Source organism: Clarias gariepinus, chromosome 2 (assembly GCF_024256425.1).
Source record: "Clarias gariepinus isolate MV-2021 ecotype Netherlands chromosome 2, CGAR_prim_01v2, whole genome shotgun sequence".
Classification (NCBI taxonomy): domain Eukaryota; kingdom Metazoa; phylum Chordata; class Actinopteri; order Siluriformes; family Clariidae; genus Clarias; species Clarias gariepinus.
The window spans coordinates 46,154,679-46,175,000 of NC_071101.1; the positions used below are offsets into that span (position 1 = coordinate 46,154,679).

Genomic DNA, 20,322 nt, shown 5'->3' on the forward strand with positions numbered 1-20,322 from the left:
CGCCCCCCCCAACCACTCAAATATTATATTAGAACATAAATTTATGATTGATTTTAAAATTACACCCAACGGATTTAATTATAAATTAAACAATATAAAAATCCTTGGGAGGGGGTTGGGGCGGGTGCATTTTACCGTATAACCCTGGCATGATTCAGAGTGTTCACTTTGTCTGTGTTGGCCTCAAAATCCCATAGAGTCTTGCGCATTAGCTTTAGCATTTAGCTTGCAACTTAAACGAGAAAGAAAGTTCTCGAACACAGGATAGATGCTTTGCCTTTCTGGAGCATGTTTTTTCCATCTTGTAAGTATATTATTTTTCCCTTGTGAATGTAATCTTTCTTTCTGTGTGAGTGTATTATCTTTCCCCTGTGGGTATATCATTTTTCCTTTTTGGTCTAAGTTTGTTTTTGTTTTTTTTATGTGTATAACATTTTTCTTGTTAGCGCATTTGTCTTTTTTTCATAATTTTAAAATTTATCCAAAACCTAATTTGTTGAGAGAAACTGTATTTCAAATGTCACACAAATTGTTTACATTTTATACATTTGCATTTTAATTATTTGGCAATTTATGATACTTTTATTATTTTACTTCTCATTCCATTCACAATACATAGACAAGTTACTACTATTCATAAGCCTACTTGCTGTTTTTTATATGTAACCCATTGCATTAAGCTGTTAAACATGACCCCCTGGTTATGTTTGCAGGTCACACGAGAAGCATTCAGCTTGTGAATTTATCCCAGATTTCAGCTCATCTTTTGCAAAAAGGGACAGTTAACATCATAGAAGGCTGATATGGTGCTAAATGGAACAGTGCAATAAGAGTAGTGGAAACGTGCTTATTTTAGTTGTTGACATTTTTTATATATATATATATATATATATATATATATATATATATATATATATATATAAGTGTGTGTGTGTGTGTGTGTGTGTTTGATATTATTAACAGTATAAAACAGTGTACAAAACAATATAAGAAAGTTATGTACATTATTGTTATTTTTCCCAGGTTGAGGTAGTGGACAGACCAGTGGTGCATGGTGCATAAAGTGACAGGTGAAAGTGTGTGAGTGTACAGTATGTGTGAGTGAGTGTGTGTGTGAAATGAAGGAGTCAGAGAACAAGGGTGGAATAGGCCGAAGAGCAGAGCTGGGCGGGAGTTGAGCTTCCTGATCGCCTGATGGATGAAGCTGTCCTTTAGTCTGCTTGTCTTGGTCTGGAGACTCCTTAGTCTCCTCCCTGATGGCAGCAGACTAAAGATGCTCCGAGTTGGGTGGGTAGGGTCAAAGGTGATGTTGAGAGCTTTGCATGTGAGCCATGAGCTTCATGGGTAATAAATCTAAAATGCAAGTTTTACTTTTTGAATAACATAAAAATTTATTTTTGGAAATGCACTATAAGTAAATGTATGAAGGTGTTTGTTTTACAGTTAAAAGAGTCCTTTGCTGTAAAATGTTTAAAGGGGTCATACAGGCCTACATGCACCTTTTTAAGCTGTTTGGACTGAACTGTGTGTTAGGAAAATGCGTACACAACCACTCTACGATGATAAAGAGCCGCCCAGTGGTTTTCTTTTCATTTATTACAATAACATCCCCCTTCTGAAATCAGGCCAATCACAAATGCCTGTCGATGTGACGCCACACCGACACAGGACGCTCCTACACTAGTTGATTGACACTGGTGTTTTAGCAAAGACCCGCCCCGAGTGAGAAGAAGCTGTCGGCCATTGTTTTTCGCCGCTGGAGCAAAATGGCGCCTAAGCGAGTGTTGTGTACAGTTGTTGGGTGTAATAGCGAACACAGCAGTTGTCATTCACTACCTTGGGTTAGTGACCTAGGGTACCTACCTAGGGTTAGGTATCTGAGCCACTGAGGACGCAGTGGCTAAATTTAGTTTTTAAAGCTAACGTCCCCGCCGATCTACCTAAATGCGTTCATGTTTGCGATAATCATTTTTCACCAGACTGCTTTATAAACGCGGGTCAATATAAAGCAGGTTTTACTAGGAAGCTGCTCCTAAAAAATGGATCTGTACTAACGCTTCGTGTTCCTGCTTCATCTTCACCAGGTTCAGTGAGTGTGATTTATTTTACTATGACTCTTTGCAGTCTCCACTACACTACATCCTGCCCTCACACCTCCACTACACTACATCTTGCCCTCACACACTTGGACAAGAAGGACACATATGTTCAAATGCTGTACATAGATTTCAGCTCAGCATTCAACACTATCATCCCCCAACAACTGATTGGGAAGCTGAACCTGTTGGGCCTGAACACCTCCCTCTGCAACTGGATCCTGGACTTTCTGACCGGTAGGCCTCAGTCAGTACGGATCGGAAACTGCACCTCCAGCACCACCACACTGAGCACTGGGGCCCCACAAGGCTGCGTGCTCAGTCCCCTGCTGTTCACACTGCTGACTCACGACTGTGTAGCAACACACAGTTCAAACCACATCATTAAGTTCGCTGATGACACGACCGTGGTGGGTCTCATTAGCAAGAACGACGAGTCAGCGTACAGAGGGGAAGTGCAGAGGCTAACGGACTGGTGTAAAGACAACAACCTGTCTCTAAATGTTGACAAGACAAATGAGATGGTTGTTGACTTTAGGAGGACACGAGGCAACCATTCTCCGCTGAGCATCAACGGCTCCTCTGTGGGAATCGTCGAAAGCATCAAATTCCTGGGTGTCCACCTAGAGAAGGACCTCAGCTGGTCCCTCAACACCAGCTCCCTACACAAGAAAGCCCAACAGCGTCTCTTCTTTCTGAGAAGACTGAGAAAGGCCCAGCTTTCACCACCGATCCTGACCACCTTCTATAGAGGAACTATCGAGAGCATTCTGAGCAGCTGGATCACTGTCTGGTTTGGGAATTGTGCCATATCGGACCGCAAAACCCTACAGCGGATAGTGAGGACAGCGGAGAAGATCATCGGGGTCTCTCTCCCCTCTATTGAAGACATCTACACCACACGCTGCATCCGCAAAGCCACCAGCATTGTGGCTGATCGGACACACCCCTCTCACACACACTTCACACTCCTGCCATCTGGAAAAAGGTACCGAAGCATTCGGGCACACACATCCAGACTGTGCAACAGTTTTTTTTCCACAAGCCATCCGTCTCCTCAACAAAAAGGGACTGGACTGATAAACACACACACACACACACACACAGACACACTAACACAAACATTATCACACAGCTTAACTCAACTACCTCAAAATATTGGGACTGGATTGACTAATCAACACAAGTGCAGACACACTGACCTACACCAACAAATTATCGTACACACCAACCTGTAAATGGTTCACTGTTTATCTTTTGCACAATGATCATTACTGGACTAATTTTTGCACTAAATTCTTAATTCTTGCTGCTGTTTTTAAAGAATGTTTACGTTTACCCACTACCTCAACACCATATTTTATGTTCTGTTACTGTTACGTTTACGTTTACCCACTACCTCAACACCATATTTTATGTTCTGTTATGTCGTGGTTGCGCACTGTCACTTTGTTGTTGCTCTTGTTTGCACATTTGCACGTGCACTTTATTTTGTCTGTAAAAATAGTTATACTTAGCTAGTTAGTTTTTGTTAATTTATGTTGTAATTTATGTTAGGTCTCTCTGTCCTGTCTCTGCTAGCCAGTTAACTAGGCCTCTTGGTTAGCTAGTTTAGTGTCTATGTTAATTTATGTTGTAATTTATGTTAGGTCTCTCTGTCCTGTCTCTGCTAGCCAGCTAACTAGACCTCTTGGTTAGCTAGTTTAGTGTTTCTGTTAATTTATGTTGTAAATTTATGTTGCATGTAGCACCTTGGTCCTGGAGGAACGTTGTTTCGTTTCACTGTGTACTAACTGTATATGGTTGTAATGACAATAAAGCCTACTTGAGATCGCCTTTTCTAATAATCACGATAAATGCGGAGTGTAAGTTAACTTATACTCTCATAGAACATGGTTATGGCTTCTTCTCTATGTACATCCGTCTCTATATAATCCCTAATCGCCCGTTTATAATAAACAATGCATTAAGGTGATTGTCTAGTTGCAAACTGTGTACATAGTCAGAAAACTATATTATGCTTACCTTTGTTACGTTAGATGGTTTATAACAATGTCTGTCGAAGATTAAGAAGTCATGTAAACACATCAGTAAACACATCGCGTTCGTATCTCTCTCAGTAAGTTTCTCCGCTTTTTGTTGTTGTTGCTCGCGGCAGCGCAACAGCCCGTTAATTCATGCCCATGCAGTGATGAGAAAGACAAATCGAGTCGATGCATGTCCATTCTTTTAATTTCTGCGTTGTCAGGCGATATTACAAACTTCCGCGTAGGTTCCGTACTTAATCAAACCAAAAACGACTGAAGAAAACAGGCTCGGGCTCTATAATCCAGCGTTTCCAGTTTGGACTGCATTACCAACAAAGCACTGCGTTGTGGTCAATGCTTTGTGGGTAATGTAGTCCAAAGCATTGCCCGCACTGGACTACACTTCCGTGGCTATACCCCACGTGTGTTGTGAAGACACGCCCCACAGAACTGGGGGGGCGGGCTCAGCAGAGGTCATGAGCATTTAAATTAGCATGTACTGAAACAGGTTGCTGAGAACAGAGCTAGTTTTTACCAGGTAAAATTAGTGTTTTTTTTTAAACAATCATTTTGAATTTTTAATTAACGTATAATACAAACTTTTCATTAGGACCCTAAAGATCATATTAACATTTAATGAAAAATATGATGTGTAGGACCTTTAAGAACCTCTGTTTTAACTGCTGAACATATGGGATGAATGTATTCATAAATATTATGGAATATGTTGTTCAAACTAAAACAGAGCTTACACTAATATCCTCTCCAAGGCAGTATAAAAGTATATAATGTATATAAGCCTGTACCCTCACACAAGGTGCAGTAATGTATACTGTATATAAGCCTGTAGCCTCACACAGAGTGGAGTAACATCTGATTCTATTCAATGTTATTTGCAGCAATGCTTTACATGAACTTTAACTATTTTTCTTAAGAATAAGAAAGCTGGAAATAAATACTCAACTATAAATTACATTAAACACTTTATTTACAAATTAATAAAATACATGTATGTATTGGTGGTGCAAGAAGGCAGAGGATCAAGGCGTCTGTCCTCTCCACGACAATCTACAACAGGGGAGAAATAAAGACATGTTAATATAAGTGTCTAGTAAAAAGACTTCATGGTGTTACTATGCAGTTTGACACACACACACACACACACACACACACACACACACACACAGGCAAGCACACCCACAATTTTATACATTTCATAGATAAAATACATTTCAAGCTTTTAGTAATGCTTGTGTGTAATTATTGCGATTTGCTATTAAGGATTGCTGCACAATTTGGCCCTATCTATACCATTCGCTAACACACACATCATGTCCATGAAGAGACAGACGCGTGTGTCCCTGTCCCCTGATTAAGATGTGCTCAGTAACCTTCTGCTCAGGATGTAAAGCTGGTGTAGAAATCAGCTGATACACGGGCAGTTGATGATTTACACACAGTTCACTGTGAGAAGAAAAACACACAATCATACATATTATAAGGAGTATAAACATATATTTAATGACTTTATAATAGAATAGATAAAACCTGAACAAAAGCCCCTTTTCTTGACTGTTACATACATTGTGTAAGCACATAACTAACTATTCAGAAGATCTCTAGCTATGATAAAACCACTACATTATACAGCAGTGTACATTATATGTCACTCAGGAGCTCCAATAAACTACATACAACAATTCATTAACCATCTGTAACATTTAACCCATAACAGGAGCAGCTCAGGGATAATTACCAATAGTTGATAGGCAACAGTTGACATTCTGCTATCTTAGCTCTTTTAGTAAGCTAGCGCTTAGCATAATTATATTAACTTGCTTATAGATCCATATATGGACAGGCATTTTACAGAAACAATGGAGCTAATTGTTTAAATCACGTATATGTGTCCAAATACACGATTATATTAATATAGTATATTAATGAACAAGCTAGTTTCCCTATGCTAAGCGCTGGTGGTAAGCATAGTGATATTAGCTTGCTTATACAGTAAATCCATATGTGGATGTATATTACAGAGATGAAATGGCGCTGATGGTTTACATCAGTGTTTAATGGTCTAAATGAGATGATATTCCTTTTAATCACCGCCATTTACACTCGGCTCAGCATTTCCCCGAACAATCCAATAGTATTAACACTGCTACAAAGTTATCATTAGTGCCGGTCAGGTGATGGGAGCACTCACCTGATCCGAGGTGACTCATTAGTTTGATTATTATAAATAGCCGGTTTAAGTTCTGTTGCATCGTCTGGCATTTGTTATTATATTAACGTATTCAGTTGTGCTCAAGAGAAAGTTTTTTGTTTCAGTTTTGTTTTAATTTTTTTTTAAAGAAAGAACATCTTACCCATCATCTTTGCCTCTGCGTTTATGCCTCACCAGCACAAACGAGCCCTTCGTGATAATATTAAATATTAAAGTCTATGACGGCACAATGAGAAGATGACAGAGTAAGTATGGTTTGTTTCGAGGGGTGCCAGTTAAGAACTCTTCTATGACAAAGGAAAATGGAAACCCAACTGAGGTGGACAAATCTGAACAAAATTCAAGACTTCAGGAAGTCCTATAGACAGATGAGACAAAAATGGTGTTGTTTTGCCTTAATGGCCAGCAACATATCAAAAAAAAAAAAACAGCAGTTCATCAAAAACACCTCATACCCACTGTCAAGCATGGTAGTAAAGGGGTAAGGGTTTGGGCTTGTTTTGGAGCCACAGAACCTGGGCACATTGTAGTCACTGAGTTTACCATGAACTCATTTGTATATCAGTTTTTCAGGAGCAAATATAAGGCCATCTGTTTGCTTGGTTGAGATTGAGTCAATTGGAAATGATTTGAAGCTCATCAGTATATGTACTATAAATCCGAATAGATAAAAATGTAGGAATTAAGGTTTTGTACAGTAATTGCTTATCGAATGTTTATCCCTATACCCAGTTGAATTGCTGTGGCAAGACCTTAAGAGAGTTGTGCGTAAGGAAATGCTCAAAACCTTTTTTTTTCTATCTGGAGTGAGGAATTCCCAATTAGATCTGAAGAAGAGACTTGAGGAATTCAACAAAATCCCTCCACATGATAAGAGGAGCTGTTTCTACTGGAGAAACACAATGATGGATGTCTCTACTCGCTCTGTAAAGTATTATTTCTTAGCCATGTGCTTGCTGACCTTCCTGAAAACAGTTTTAACTAATAAGAATTATTTAAAAAAAAAATAACTGAATGTTTTACTTTAAACTGTTTCCATCCTCTACACAACCTAATGATGTTTTTTGTCTTCATTTCCATTTTTCTCTCCACAGCTGCAGCAGTTCATATCTTTTCACCACCAGAGCCACAGAGCAGAAAGGAGTTTCTGAAATGTATACAAACAAATAACATACACACGCATACATACACACAACACACAACACACATACATACACACACACACACACACATACATCTTTATTAATTTATTAAGTATTATGTTCTTTAAAACAGCATATAAATTATTGAATACAAAAAAGCAATTTATAGGAATTGTATTTATGGGGTTGGTGAAAAGTAACTAACCATTAAAAATTTTTAATAAAGTCCTTATTTTCAATACAAATTAATTATTATTATTTTTTTAGATGTACATGTACTGCCTCTTTCAGTGTGCGAGGTTTTAATGGAGTTTAATCACATCAGACCTGGACTTTTTGTAGGCCATTCATGAGATCTGCATCATCCCAGCCAACATCCTGGAAAATGCTAGAGGACACACTGGAGGACTTGGAGGCACTGATTCAGGAGGTTCACCTACAGTAAATGACTTCCTTTAGAAGACCCCCCCCCCCCCCATCCCTGCCCGTTTTAGGGTTAACTGTTTGATGCATTGTGATTTAAATATTTGCTTTTATTTGTCTATGTAATGAGGTACATGTATAATTTGTTTCAATAAATTTGAATTTGAAATAGAAACATTACCTATTTTTAGTACATGGTGACTTTTCACCCAACCTGTAGATTAAATATATTGAATATATGAATTTTTTTTTATAATAGCCTAATACCCCAGTCACCTCCTCTCTAGCTAATGCTAAGGCATTTCTCCCTTCACATTGTTCAATTTGTATTTCTGTTTTATTTTAAATTTCTGTTATCTGACTCTGGATCCCAACATGGCACATCGTAACCTCATTCTGTCTGTGAAAAACTGAGCATTAAGATACACTGGGAGAAAGCAGCAGTAATCTGATTATTCAAATAGATTTCACTACTGGTTTCTGGCGTTGAGTAAAGAGAGTGTGTGTGGATGCCGTCTCATATAAAGGCACCAGCAGGAATATTATAGTATTGTATTATTATGTTATATTTCTTCAGCTTTTTCCTTCTATCACAACAACATTAAAACTGATATCAGAGCTCCATCATCCTCCAGAATAAAAGTGTATGTCCTAAAGTATTCTTTTCCCTCTCTCTGTTTCCATCACAACAACATTAGGACTGATCTCAGAGCTCCATCGTCCTACAGAATAGGAGTGTATGTGGATCACAGTGCAGGAACTCTGTCCTTCTACAGCGTCTCTGACACGATGAAGCTCCTCCACAGAGTCCACACCACATTCACTCAGCCTTTGTACGCTGGGTTTAGGATTGATTTATTAGATGAAGATGTAACAGGGAGGTTGTGTGATCCAGAGTAATGTGTGAACTGTAGTAAGATGTGTTTAGTTGTTTATTGGTTTTGGTTTGGTTTAAAGGGATCAGTTACACAATTAAAAACAAAATATATTAATAAAGATAAACTATTTACATAAACACTAATGTTGGATAGAAATGTTAGATTTATTACATAAAAGTGGTAACCGTGATTATTTTTCTGTCATGATTCCTCAGTTGGCTTGAGTGTTTGCGTGGCATAACTGCAGAGGCGAGCTGGAGGTTCAATAATGACTTTTATTTAACATAAAACACAAAAGTAAAGCTCTTTCTTTAGAGCACATATGAAGCTTTAATGTAACAGCTTAACAAAAACACAACCGACATAAACCATAATTATAATAACAAAAGCTAGACCCCAAACAGAACTAAAGACGGGCTATTTAAAATCATTCCCTTAATGACTTGCCTCGGTTTAGGTGGGCGCTTTCTTCACCTGACCGAGGTGCAGTCTGGGACATGAAGTTCCCAACTCAACATATTACAAAAAACATAACTAAAACAAAAACAAGTCTGGGCGTTTTGTCACCCTCTAGGGGGGAAACCCTTACATTTTCTAGTGTTCATGATTAAATATTAATAAGTCCACCTTGATTATTTAGACATTTTTTATTAGAGAACAAGTAAATTAATGAAGCCTGAGGAAATGTCAGACAGGAAAAACAGACAGGATTCTTATTTACTGATGTGAATAAGAGTTTTTAACATTTTTATAAAACCTTTTTGTCAAATTCAATTTTTAATAAATTGTGATGGCAGGCTTACAGCCAGCATGTACACACTGCCACATCGAGGCCAGAGCAGCAACAAACCAGCCTGAATCGACTCAATTCCAAGTTTTTTTTTTACCCTTATGTGAGACAGATCTCAATTTCACTGCACAAATCTGATATTTTTACAGTAGGTTGAACATATTTTCATATGTAATAATTTTCTACATCAGATACTTATCCAATACATGGTCAGGTGAATTAAATGAGAACAGGTATGGAGTTATATTCCTGCCACATTCTTGACCGCACAGTCTTAAGGAGCATGTTTATCCTGTCTGTTCTGCCCTCTGTTTCTTGGATGCAGACTTCTTATGTAGATCTTTTGTGAAATTTTTGTGTCCTCAAACACAGGTTAGGTTTGAAAACTGTTGAGAAATCTGTAGTAGTGTTAACACAAGACTTTCCAACACTAGACAGTCCAGGGTTAAAACACTTCACTTCACTAGATCAGAAATCTCAAACAGAAGATCTATCCGAATAAACATGACTCAAAATGGCCATCATCTTATGTCACTAACCCCCGTACACAATGTATCTTGATGATATTGTCAATCACTCAATATGTGAGATGACCACCGGCATCACTTGGAGAAGTGGTAGACAAGCTCAGGCAAACAGGGCTAAGCGCTAACCCAAAGAAGTGTTACAGAGACCGTAGGATTGGCTGTGGCTTTTTAAACCAAAGGAAAAGAAAGTCAAAATCAAAGAAACAGGTGTGTGTATGTTCATGGGACTACAGTGGCATACTACTGCCACTCCGTACCTAATTTTTCTTTAGTGCCCCCACCCCCTTCCATTCTGTATGTGACTAGAAATTTATTCAAACCAAATTATGCTTCATTGAGGTGAAGCAAGAGGCCTTCACCTGTGCCAACACCCTGATCACCAACCATGTGCCTTTGCATTGCATCGCAAGGGGTAGGAAATAAATCCTAGCAATTCGACTATAACTACAGTATGAGCTCAGAAGGGTACGTTGACAGTGGGCATAGAACCAGAATACACCTAAACATCATGCAGCTCCACTGAAAAAAGGGAAAACAGCATGTATTCAGCAGCATAGCTAGTGGCTCCAGGGTCAAGGAAGAGGGCAGGGCTATGATACCACACCATTCTTTAGACACCACCCAACTATAAAAGGTCACCAGAACTCCAAGTAAATATATAGTAGTCTGTTATTATCCACAGATCGGACACAATGGGAAGTGCTTTGCTAAGCTATTGACTGCAGCTGTCTGTCACCCACTATTGCTTTCGATTCCCCACCTCAGGCTCAGGACAAGACTTATGGACATAAAAGTAGCATTGTGAACCAAAAAATCTTTCTTTATGTAAAGTTTTTCTAAAGTTACGTAGTAGGAGAGGCGAGTTGCTCGGTCTGTCCGCTCTGCTTCAGTAAGCTTTTCTGGCGCCAGGAGAGACTCAGCAGGAAAGATTTAACATGTTAATATCAGATCTATGAGAAAGAGAGCAAGAGAGTAGAAATTACTCCTTTATATATAAAATAATTCTAACAGTTGCCCCCTTAAATTCTAAAAGAATTTGTGAATGTCAATTAGTTAACATAGCAAGAGATATTAACGTGAAGAAGCAGAGATTCATAATTAGTAAAGTCAGCAAGAATACTGATAAGAAGGATGATAAAGAGAATAGATAGAATAGATAGAACAGTTATATAGAAGATGGTCAGGATTAAATCATTTCTAGAATCACAATTAGAAATGAAATTAACAGTACATAAGTCATCAGGCATTGGCACAAAATAAAATTAAATGTGGAAAAAGAGCTAATACCTATATGTGTATGTGAAAAAGGTGAGAAGCGACAAGAGCCCCCTTTTGAGGTGTCTTCAGGACGTCTGTCATTCCACTAGCCCCTCGGTGCGGCCTAGGATATCTTGTGAAGTAGTGGTCGATTATCTCAAGCAGTCAGAGTCATCTGCGGTGCCTTCTTCACACGGCTGGCGTGAATCCACTGTGGCTGTGAATCTGTGAGAACAGCTGTGCGAGTCACTGCAATTACAGTTGTAGGTGTACTGTAGGCAGCGTCCCCCACCTTCCTGGGATTCAAACTTTTCACCAGCACTGTATCACCTGGGATGAAAGAATGAGTAGGCTTGTCTGTAGGCAGAGGGAGAGAAGCAGAGACATTACCATGAACCACTGTTCAGTTTTTCAATAAGTGCTTGTGTATAATCGGCGACAATCATGTCCAGATCACCTGTAAGGGAAACACCAGGGTTACCTTTTACCCAGGGGGTGGGGAATAGTCATCCCATTATAATCTCAAATGGTGAAAGTTTGGTTGTAGAATTGGGTGTCATTCTAATTTTACAAAGCACAGAAGGTAACAGGTCAACCCAGTTCTTACCTGTATTCATCATGGCTTTGGTCAACCTATCTTTGATTGTTCTGTTCATCTTTTCTACCACACTAGAACTTTGGGGATGGTAGGGAATGTGAAATTTTTAATCAACGCTTAAAAATTTACAAAATTTTTGTGTCACTTTGGAGACGAAGGGCATGCCATTATCACTGTAAATAGATGTTGGAATACCATATCTAGGAATGATTTCTTTAGCCAGAATTTTAACTACTATTGTTGCATTTTCTTTTGAGCATGGAAATGCTTCTACCCATTTAGAAAATCTGTCCACATTTACAAGCATGTATTTAAGATTTCTGACAGGTGGCATGTGTGTAAAGTCAATTTGTAGACATTGAAATGGTGCAATAGGCATCGGCAAGGCATCATGTTTAACATGTTGTCCTTGTGTATTTGCGCGAGCACAGATCAAACAGGAATCTAATAGAACAAGTGTAGCCTGTTTGATATTGCGAATGCAGAATCTGTCCTCAATCAGATTACGCCCTGTTTTGCGACATGTGAAATAGAAGAGCTATACGGCCGGTCTCATCCCAAATTAGCATATCACTGCCAGGTAAACACTCTCGGAAAGACCAAAAATGTAGATCTTCGGGTGCTGAATGGGTTTGCAAGAAAGCTATGTCAATGTCAGATGACAAACTGGGGACGGAGACATGGGACGTCAGAGAGAATACTGTATCCCTACAAACCTGTGGGGAAAAGGTGCTTCTATAGCGGCCCATTTGGCAATTTCATCAGCTAAACAGTTACCCAAAACCTCTTCAGAGTCACCAGATGCATGACCTTTGACCTTCACTATAGCCAATTGTGAGGGAAGCAAACTAGCCTGTAAAAGATAAGAGACAAGATTAGCATGTGATAATGTCAGCATTGTAAAATGAACCTTCTCCTGGATAATGTCTCCACTGAGAAGAACCCTCCGATCATCCAGCCAAATTGTTAATGAAAGGTTGAACAAAAATTCCAAATCCTTGATTATACATCCAATCATTAGGAGTAAGAGACTGTTTGGAACGACCATTACCAATTGTGTTAGTAAGTTACAGTTAGCAAACAAACCAAGCTTATCGAAGTTAAGCGGACACTTTAAGCTTTTTATTAATTTTTTTAATTACGGGTGGTGTGACATTCGAACAGAGTGTATCAGAATCTATTTAAAACTGAAGAATACTGTAATTTATAGGTGTATTATCAAAATGTGCAATATCTCCGCGTTCCTGATAACACTACCAGGAATATGGATTCTATTTCAAATCTCATGTGCCTCTACACCTTTGGAGATTATCCACACATTTATCAAATACCAATATAGTGAATTAATAAGGCACTCGGCCAATCTACCCTGTTTCTGAGAACACTCTCAGAAAAATTAATCTCAGGTGCGCCGGTCTGAGTCCACATGCCTCTACATCAGGGAGACAATAAAACTCATGCACATCCCACGTGTATAACTGCAACTGCACGCCGTTCCCTGTTCCAAAGAACACTCTAAGAAATATGACTATAACCAATTAATTTTTTTATTTTCCAACCACGCGCCTCTATGCCAGGGCCAGCTTATACACAAAGTGCACGCTACAAATGCTCACTAAATTACTTATATTGTAATGCATAAATTACGTCAACAACTGAAGTTAGTGAACGTAGAACTTTTTCAAACACACCCAAAGTAGCGCGTCTCCTCTAACGGGACGCGGTTTGATGACGTAGGTACTCACGACGACAGCGCGGTGTATGTTTTTAGCTTATTGCTAACAACACCGGTTCGGTTTCAGTTAAACACCTAGTTTTATCTATATTTTTCAATTAACCACAATCGCTACAGCCGCTGTATATTTAATTAATAAATCAAGGCGAGTAATGCCAGAAACAACGCAAGGCAAAAACAAATTAACAAGCATAAAGTTTCCTTTTCCAAAATATACCCCAAATATACGCCAATTTACTACGTAAAATGAACTATTGGTTTAAAAACTTTTCTGACCAAGGAAGGAAGTACAATAGCAAAAATAATGCTTAACTTACCTTCCTGGGGAGAAAAGGTTAGACGAGCCCCCAGATTGTAAAGTTTTTCTAAAGTTACGTAGTAGGAAAGGCGAGTTGCTCGGTCTGTCCGCTGTGCTTCGGTAAGCTTCTCTGGCACCAGGAGAGACTCAGTCAAACACACACACACACACACACACACACACACACACCTACACACACCTACACACACACGTTGTCTGTCAGAAAGGTCTCTATTTATTAACAGCAAAGATGGTGTTTATATATGTTTGACCAAACGCCTGTGCTATAAACATATGTAACCACAAAGAACAACCATCATAAATGTCCTGGTGAGATCCTGAAGAATCAAAGGAGAGGAAGATAGAGAGGTGTCCGTCCAGAGACAAATCACAAGATGTTGGCTCGAGTTAGGGGGAGAGGGGGAAGGAGACAGAGGGAGATAGTGAGAGAAGGGGAGAGAGACATAAAGAGAGAATGGGAAGGTGAGCGTGGGAGCGTTCACACCTTAAAGAGCAGATCCAAGAGGAGAGAGGAAGATAGCAGCAGGAAAGATTTAACACGTTAATATCAGATCTATGAGGAAGAGAGCAAGAGAGTAGAAATTACTCCTTTATATATAAAATAATTCTAACACTCTATAAAATTATACTAAAGACTGTTTATACTTTGGTGATTGTGGTTTGTTAAACATTTAACAGTAATGATTTCTAAAGAATTTGTTGTGAAATAGTTCTAAAAACCTTCGTTTTTAATGATTATTGTACAGAAGATGTGAAGGACCATGACTTGTTTCCATGACATCTTTTCTTTTCTAAAAGCCCAGATAACACTTGCATAACACTTGCATAGCTCTGCTCCTCCTTCTCTTTCATTCCCACAAAGAACCAGGAAATAAGTTCTAATTTAAGAGAAAATGAAACTGAACTCTCTTTCTCAGTCTGTACATGCAGGAAAATGGCTGAGGCCAGTATTTCAGTAGATCAGGACCAGTTCATCTGTCCAGTGTGTCTAGATCTCCTGAAGGATCCAGTGACTATCCATTGTGGTCACAGTTTCTGTAAGGTGTGTATTAATGATTGCTGGGATCAGGAGGATCAGAAGGGTGTATACAGCTGTCCTCAATGCAGAGACACTTTCACTCCAAGGCCTGTTCTACGCAGAAACAACATGCTGGCTGAAGTGGTGGAGAAACTGAAGAAGAACACTGAAGTCCAAGCTGCTTCTTCTGCTTACTGTTATGCTAAACCTGGAGATGTGGAGTGTGATTTCTGCACCGGGAGAAAACACAAAGCTGTCAAATCCTGTCTGGTGTGTCTGGCTTCTTACTGTAAAATTCATCTTAAAACTCATCTGGAAGATTCTACTTTAAAAAAACACACCTTAACTGAAGCCTCAGGAAAACTCCAAGAGAAGATCTGCTCTGAACATAATGAAGTGCTGAAGATCTACTGCCGTACTGATCAAACCTGCATCTGCTATTTGTGCATGATGGATAATCACAAAGGACACGACACTGTCACAGATGCAGCAGAAAGAGCTGAGAAACAGGTGACGATAAAAAGAAAATATATAATAATATTAATAATAATAATATATAAAAGGCTGTTAAAAAAAGCTTCCTAAAAGTTTGTAAAAGGTTTTGTTAAAAAAAAAAAAAGATCATCAATGAATTCTGTTTAAACCAGTTGGGCGAGTATTTACACTGTGTTTATACTTATCCCACTAGGAGAGAATAAGAAACGTTTTTCTTATTAGTATGAGGCACAGATACCACTTTTTGTGCCTCAGAAACAAAATATATTGTAACAGCACTGTAAGCGGTCTGTTAGTGATTTCTACCTAAGAATACACAATGCAGAAACTGATATAAATTCTACAAATCTAAGCTAGTTGCTGCATAGATATTATGATGAAGGAATAAACACTCACACAAACAATATTTACACCTCTTAAAACATAAATGTAATTTTATTTGACATTCACATGCAACCAGTTTTTAAAGTAACTAATTACATTCCAAAATTACTGTCTTTAAAAAGTAATTAGTTACATTAGTTACATTAGTTACATTAGTTAATTAGCGTTACTTTCTGATCAAAATAACTAGTTCAAGTACTTTTCTATTGCAGAAAATGAAAAGTCCTGTGTGATTTCCCATGCATGTTGTTTTAGTCAGGACCTTTATAATTATTCTACAATCAAGTTTGGCCCATAATCTGTTAGCTACCAATACCCCTATCCAACCTATGCAGTTTCACGCAGTGGCCGTAAGGACGGTTCATTATGATTCACCCCGAGTTTTGGCTGTGATTAAGTTTTCATCTTTCCTCCTCCTCGCATAGGTGGGATTGGCGTATAATACAGTAGCACAGATAACAGAGAGGTCGGGTTATCGGGGGAGGGGCTTGTAGGACGCCTTTCACACACACACACACACACACACACACACACACACACACACACACACACACACCATAACATATTTGGAATTACTGCTGTCTGGCTCACAGATAGCATAAATTGTCGAAATTATGAATTACAATTTTGAAAAAGTAACAAAATAAATGAGTACTTAAATGATGGACATAGCGCATTAGATTACTCATTACATCAAAAATTTTATCCAAGTACTCTAACTTTGGAACGCGTTACACCGAACACTGGCAATCAGTTCTTTAATAAAAAGAATGTAACTGTTCTGTCCTTAGATTGAGTTAAAGGAGAAGCAGATGAAATCCCAGCAGAGAATCCAGGAGAAGCAGAAGAAGGTGCAGGAGCTGAAACAGGCTGTGAACACTATAAAGGTGAGCAGTGAGCAGAGACAGAGCTGCTCCTAGAAACACACACAACATGGACAACATGGAGTCATTTAGAGTCGCAGTAAGAGAGGGAATGATAGATGAGCTTTAAATCCTGTGTGTGTGTGTGTGTGTGTGTGTATGTGTGTGTGTGTGTGTGTCCTAACAGTTAAAAGCACAGACAGCAGTGGAGTACAGTGAGAGGATCTTTACTGAGCTGATCAGCTCCATAGAGAAAAAGCGCTCGGAGGTGACGGAGCTGATCAGAGCTCAGGAGAAGACTGAACTGAGTCGAGCTGAACGACTCCTGGAGCAACTGGAGCAGGAGATTGCTGATCTTCAGAGGAGACTCACTGAGCTGGAGCAGCTTTCACACACACACAATCACATCCATTTTCTTAAGGTAACATTCACTGTCTCTTTTACAGACACAGCTGTTTATCACACACTCTCTGAAACATACATATTTAAGATTTTTTCATGAATGTGAAAGTTTTTCATTTATTCTGCTTTCTGTAGGCTTTAGCTTCTGGACATCCGTTTCTCCTGGAAAACAGACTTGACTTTCAGACATCCAGGATCAGTGTCCATCAACATCCTTCATTTGATGAAGTTAGGAATTCTCTCTCAAATCTGAAAAAGAGACTCGAGGCATTCTGTGAGGAGGAATTCAACAAAATCCCTCCACATGGTAAGAGAAGCTGTTCCTGCTGGAGAAACACAATGCTCCTGCTGACCTTCCTGCAGACAGTTTGAACTAAAATACTGATTTAAAATGAATAAGCTAAACTGTTTAAACTGTTTCCATCTTTTACAAAACCTGATGATGCTTTTTGTCTCAATTTATTTATCCACAGCTGCAACAGTTCAGATCTTTTCCATACCAGAGCCACAGAGCAGAGAAGATTTTCTGACATGTACACACACACACACACACACACACACACACACACACACACACACACACACACACAATAATAGTTGCTTCTTGTTTAAAAAGCTTATTTTCCTTTTGTGTTTTCAAAAGAATTTTACAAAATACTTGATACAGAACACAGAGAGGAATGTGAATAGAACAACGTCTATTTTTAGGGCATACCCTTATTCATTAATTATCTAATGAAGTGCCTATCACATTGTCTCTAATTTTGTTTTAATAATCTAATTTTGAGGTGTTTCTCCCTCAGATATCAGTGCACACAGACAGCTGTCTCACTCTTCACATGCATATACGGTATTCTGTGAATTAACCCCAACATGTTCACATTGTTTAGGTTGTTTTTCTCTTTTATTTTAGATTTCTGTTATCTGACTCTGGATCCCAACACGGCACATCGTGACCTCATTTTGTCTGAGAAGAACAGAGTGGTGAGAAACAGTGGAAGTGAGCAGCAGTACTCTGATCATCCAGAGAGATTTGACTCCTGGTCTCAGGTGTTGTGTAAGGAGAGTGTGTGTGGACGCTGTTATTGGGAGGTGGAGTGGAGGGGTGATGCTGTGTCCCTATCAATCTCGTATAAAGACATCAGCAGGAAAGGACAGGGTGATAAGTGTGTGTTTGGGTGCAACAATCTGTCCTGGAGTTTGGAGTGTTCTTCTTCTCTATCTTTTTGGCACAACAACGTTAAGACTGATCTCAGAACCCAATCCTCTAACAAAATAGGAGTGTATGTAGATCCTTGTGAAGGAACTCTGTCCCTCTACAGCGTTTCAGACACAATGAAGCTCCTCCACCGTGTCCACACCACATTCACTCAGCCTCTGTACGCTGGGTTTGGGTTCTACAGGTGGTCTGCCTCTACTGTGCGATTGTGTGATCCAGAACAAAGTTTGTAGTGTTTTGTGTAAAATTCAAAGATAGAGATCCATGGTTATAGATTTGAATCCTGTCTTGGGTCTGTGAGAAAAGAGTTTCCATGTTCTCCCCATGCTTGGTGGATTTCTTCTGGGTAAACTGGTTTGCTGCAACAGTCCAAGAAGCTTTTAAACTAGGCTAACTGGTGTTTCCAAATTGGCCATAACTGTTTGTGCCCTGCAATGGCTTGGCACGGCATCCAGGGTATATTTTGTGGATGTTGTCAGTAAGAATGACAAAGTCTGAGTATTTCACAATCTGCTTAGTTACAGTTTTTTTTTATACACAACCATTTCTAGGGCTTACAAAGAATGGTGTGAAAAGGGAAAAACATCCAGTATGCGGCAGTCCTGTGGGCAAAAATGCCTTTTTGATGCTAGAGGTCAGAGGAGAATAGGCCGACTGATTCAAGCTGATAGAAAAGCAACTTTGACTGAAATAACCACTCGTTACAACCAAGGTATGCAGCAAAGCATTTGTGAAGCCACAACTAGCACAACCTCGAGGTGGATGGGCTACAACAGCAGAAGACCCCACCAGGTACCACTCATCTCCACTACAAATAGGGGAAAAAAGCTACAATTTGCACGAGCTCACCAAAATTGGACAGTTGAAGACTGGAAAAATGTTGCCTGGTCTGATGAGTCTCGATTTCTGTTGAGACATGCAAAGGCATGAATACAGTGAAAACAGGTGCACTTTTATTCAAACACAAGGGGGAACACACTCATATTTTGGAAATTATCAAGTTTTGGTGATCAGTGTAAGGAAAGAGGATAGGGAGCAGAACACCCAGGTAGTAGACGGTGATCCATGCTCAGGCGAGTCGCTTGTGTGAGCAGCGTGGGGCAGCGCAGAGGCACGGCGCAACGAGGAGGCAGGTGGACAAGAGTGCTGACTTCTTCTCGGGGGCAACCGTGTATGACAGCTCCCACTGGCGTCCGAATTTGGTAAACAAAAAAAAGTAAAGTCATATAAGTAATTCACAATACATCTCCCACTCACCAGCATGCAGGTGAGTGGTGGCGCCCCGCCTCTTTCGGGAGTGTCACACTGTTAATGTCATTCTTTCCCATGCCTTAGTGATGGGTTTTCCTAGGCGAGCGAGGAGCTTTTTTTATTATTATGTGCACTGACTGCAAGCCCGTCGCCACAACAGCAACAACTGTCTTTAGACCCTTGAATGAGATACAGAAGAAACATTTTTAAAAATCCTGTAAAGGGTTCCCATGTGAGAACTCTCTTTCTCCCGTATTTTGCAAGCTAAATACTAAAGCTAATGCGCAAAATCTATGGCAGGGGGTTGGGGAGCATTTTAACGCTTAACCCTGGCATGATTCGGAGTGTTCACTTTGTCCGTGTTGGCCTCAAAATCCCATAATACCTTGCACATTCACATTTAGCTTGCAACTTAAACGAGAAAGAAAGTTCTTGCACACGGGAGAGATGCTTTGCCTTTCTGGAGCATGTTTTTTTCCGCTTTTGGTGTATTATTTTTCCCTTGTAAGTATATTATTTTTATCTTGTAAGAGTATAATTTTTTTCCTCGTGAATCTATGATTTTTCCTGTTAGTTTTTTTTTCTGTGTAAGTGTTCAAATTTCAATAATATGAATAAAAAAATACTTTTGCATGCTATTCAAATTTTTTTAGATGAACTGTATTTCA

The 20,322-nt window shown here is 39.3% G+C and overlaps 1 protein-coding gene across 2 annotated transcripts in view; it reads left to right on the plus strand.

The window, feature by feature from the left end:
- Positions 1 to 14,932: 14,932 nt before the first annotated feature.
- The window catches only part of LOC128506231 (tripartite motif-containing protein 16-like), a 5,436-nt gene continuing 46 nt past the window's right edge, over positions 14,933 to 20,322 (plus strand). The window contains exons 1-6 of one of the 2 annotated variants that reach the window (XM_053476582.1): positions 14,933 to 15,550; positions 16,711 to 16,806; positions 16,970 to 17,203; positions 17,320 to 17,491; positions 17,658 to 17,717; positions 18,098 to 20,322. The exon at positions 18,098 to 20,322 is cut by the window's right edge and continues 46 nt beyond it. In XM_053476582.1, coding sequence (XP_053332557.1) covers positions 14,957 to 15,550; positions 16,711 to 16,806; positions 16,970 to 17,203; positions 17,320 to 17,491; positions 17,658 to 17,717; positions 18,098 to 18,636 — 1,695 coding nt within the window. In that variant the 5' untranslated portion in view covers positions 14,933 to 14,956 and the 3' untranslated portion in view covers positions 18,637 to 20,322. The remainder of the gene's footprint in view (positions 15,551 to 16,710; positions 16,807 to 16,969; positions 17,204 to 17,319; positions 17,492 to 17,657; positions 17,718 to 18,097) is intronic. The other variant, XM_053476590.1, reaches the window with a different exon arrangement.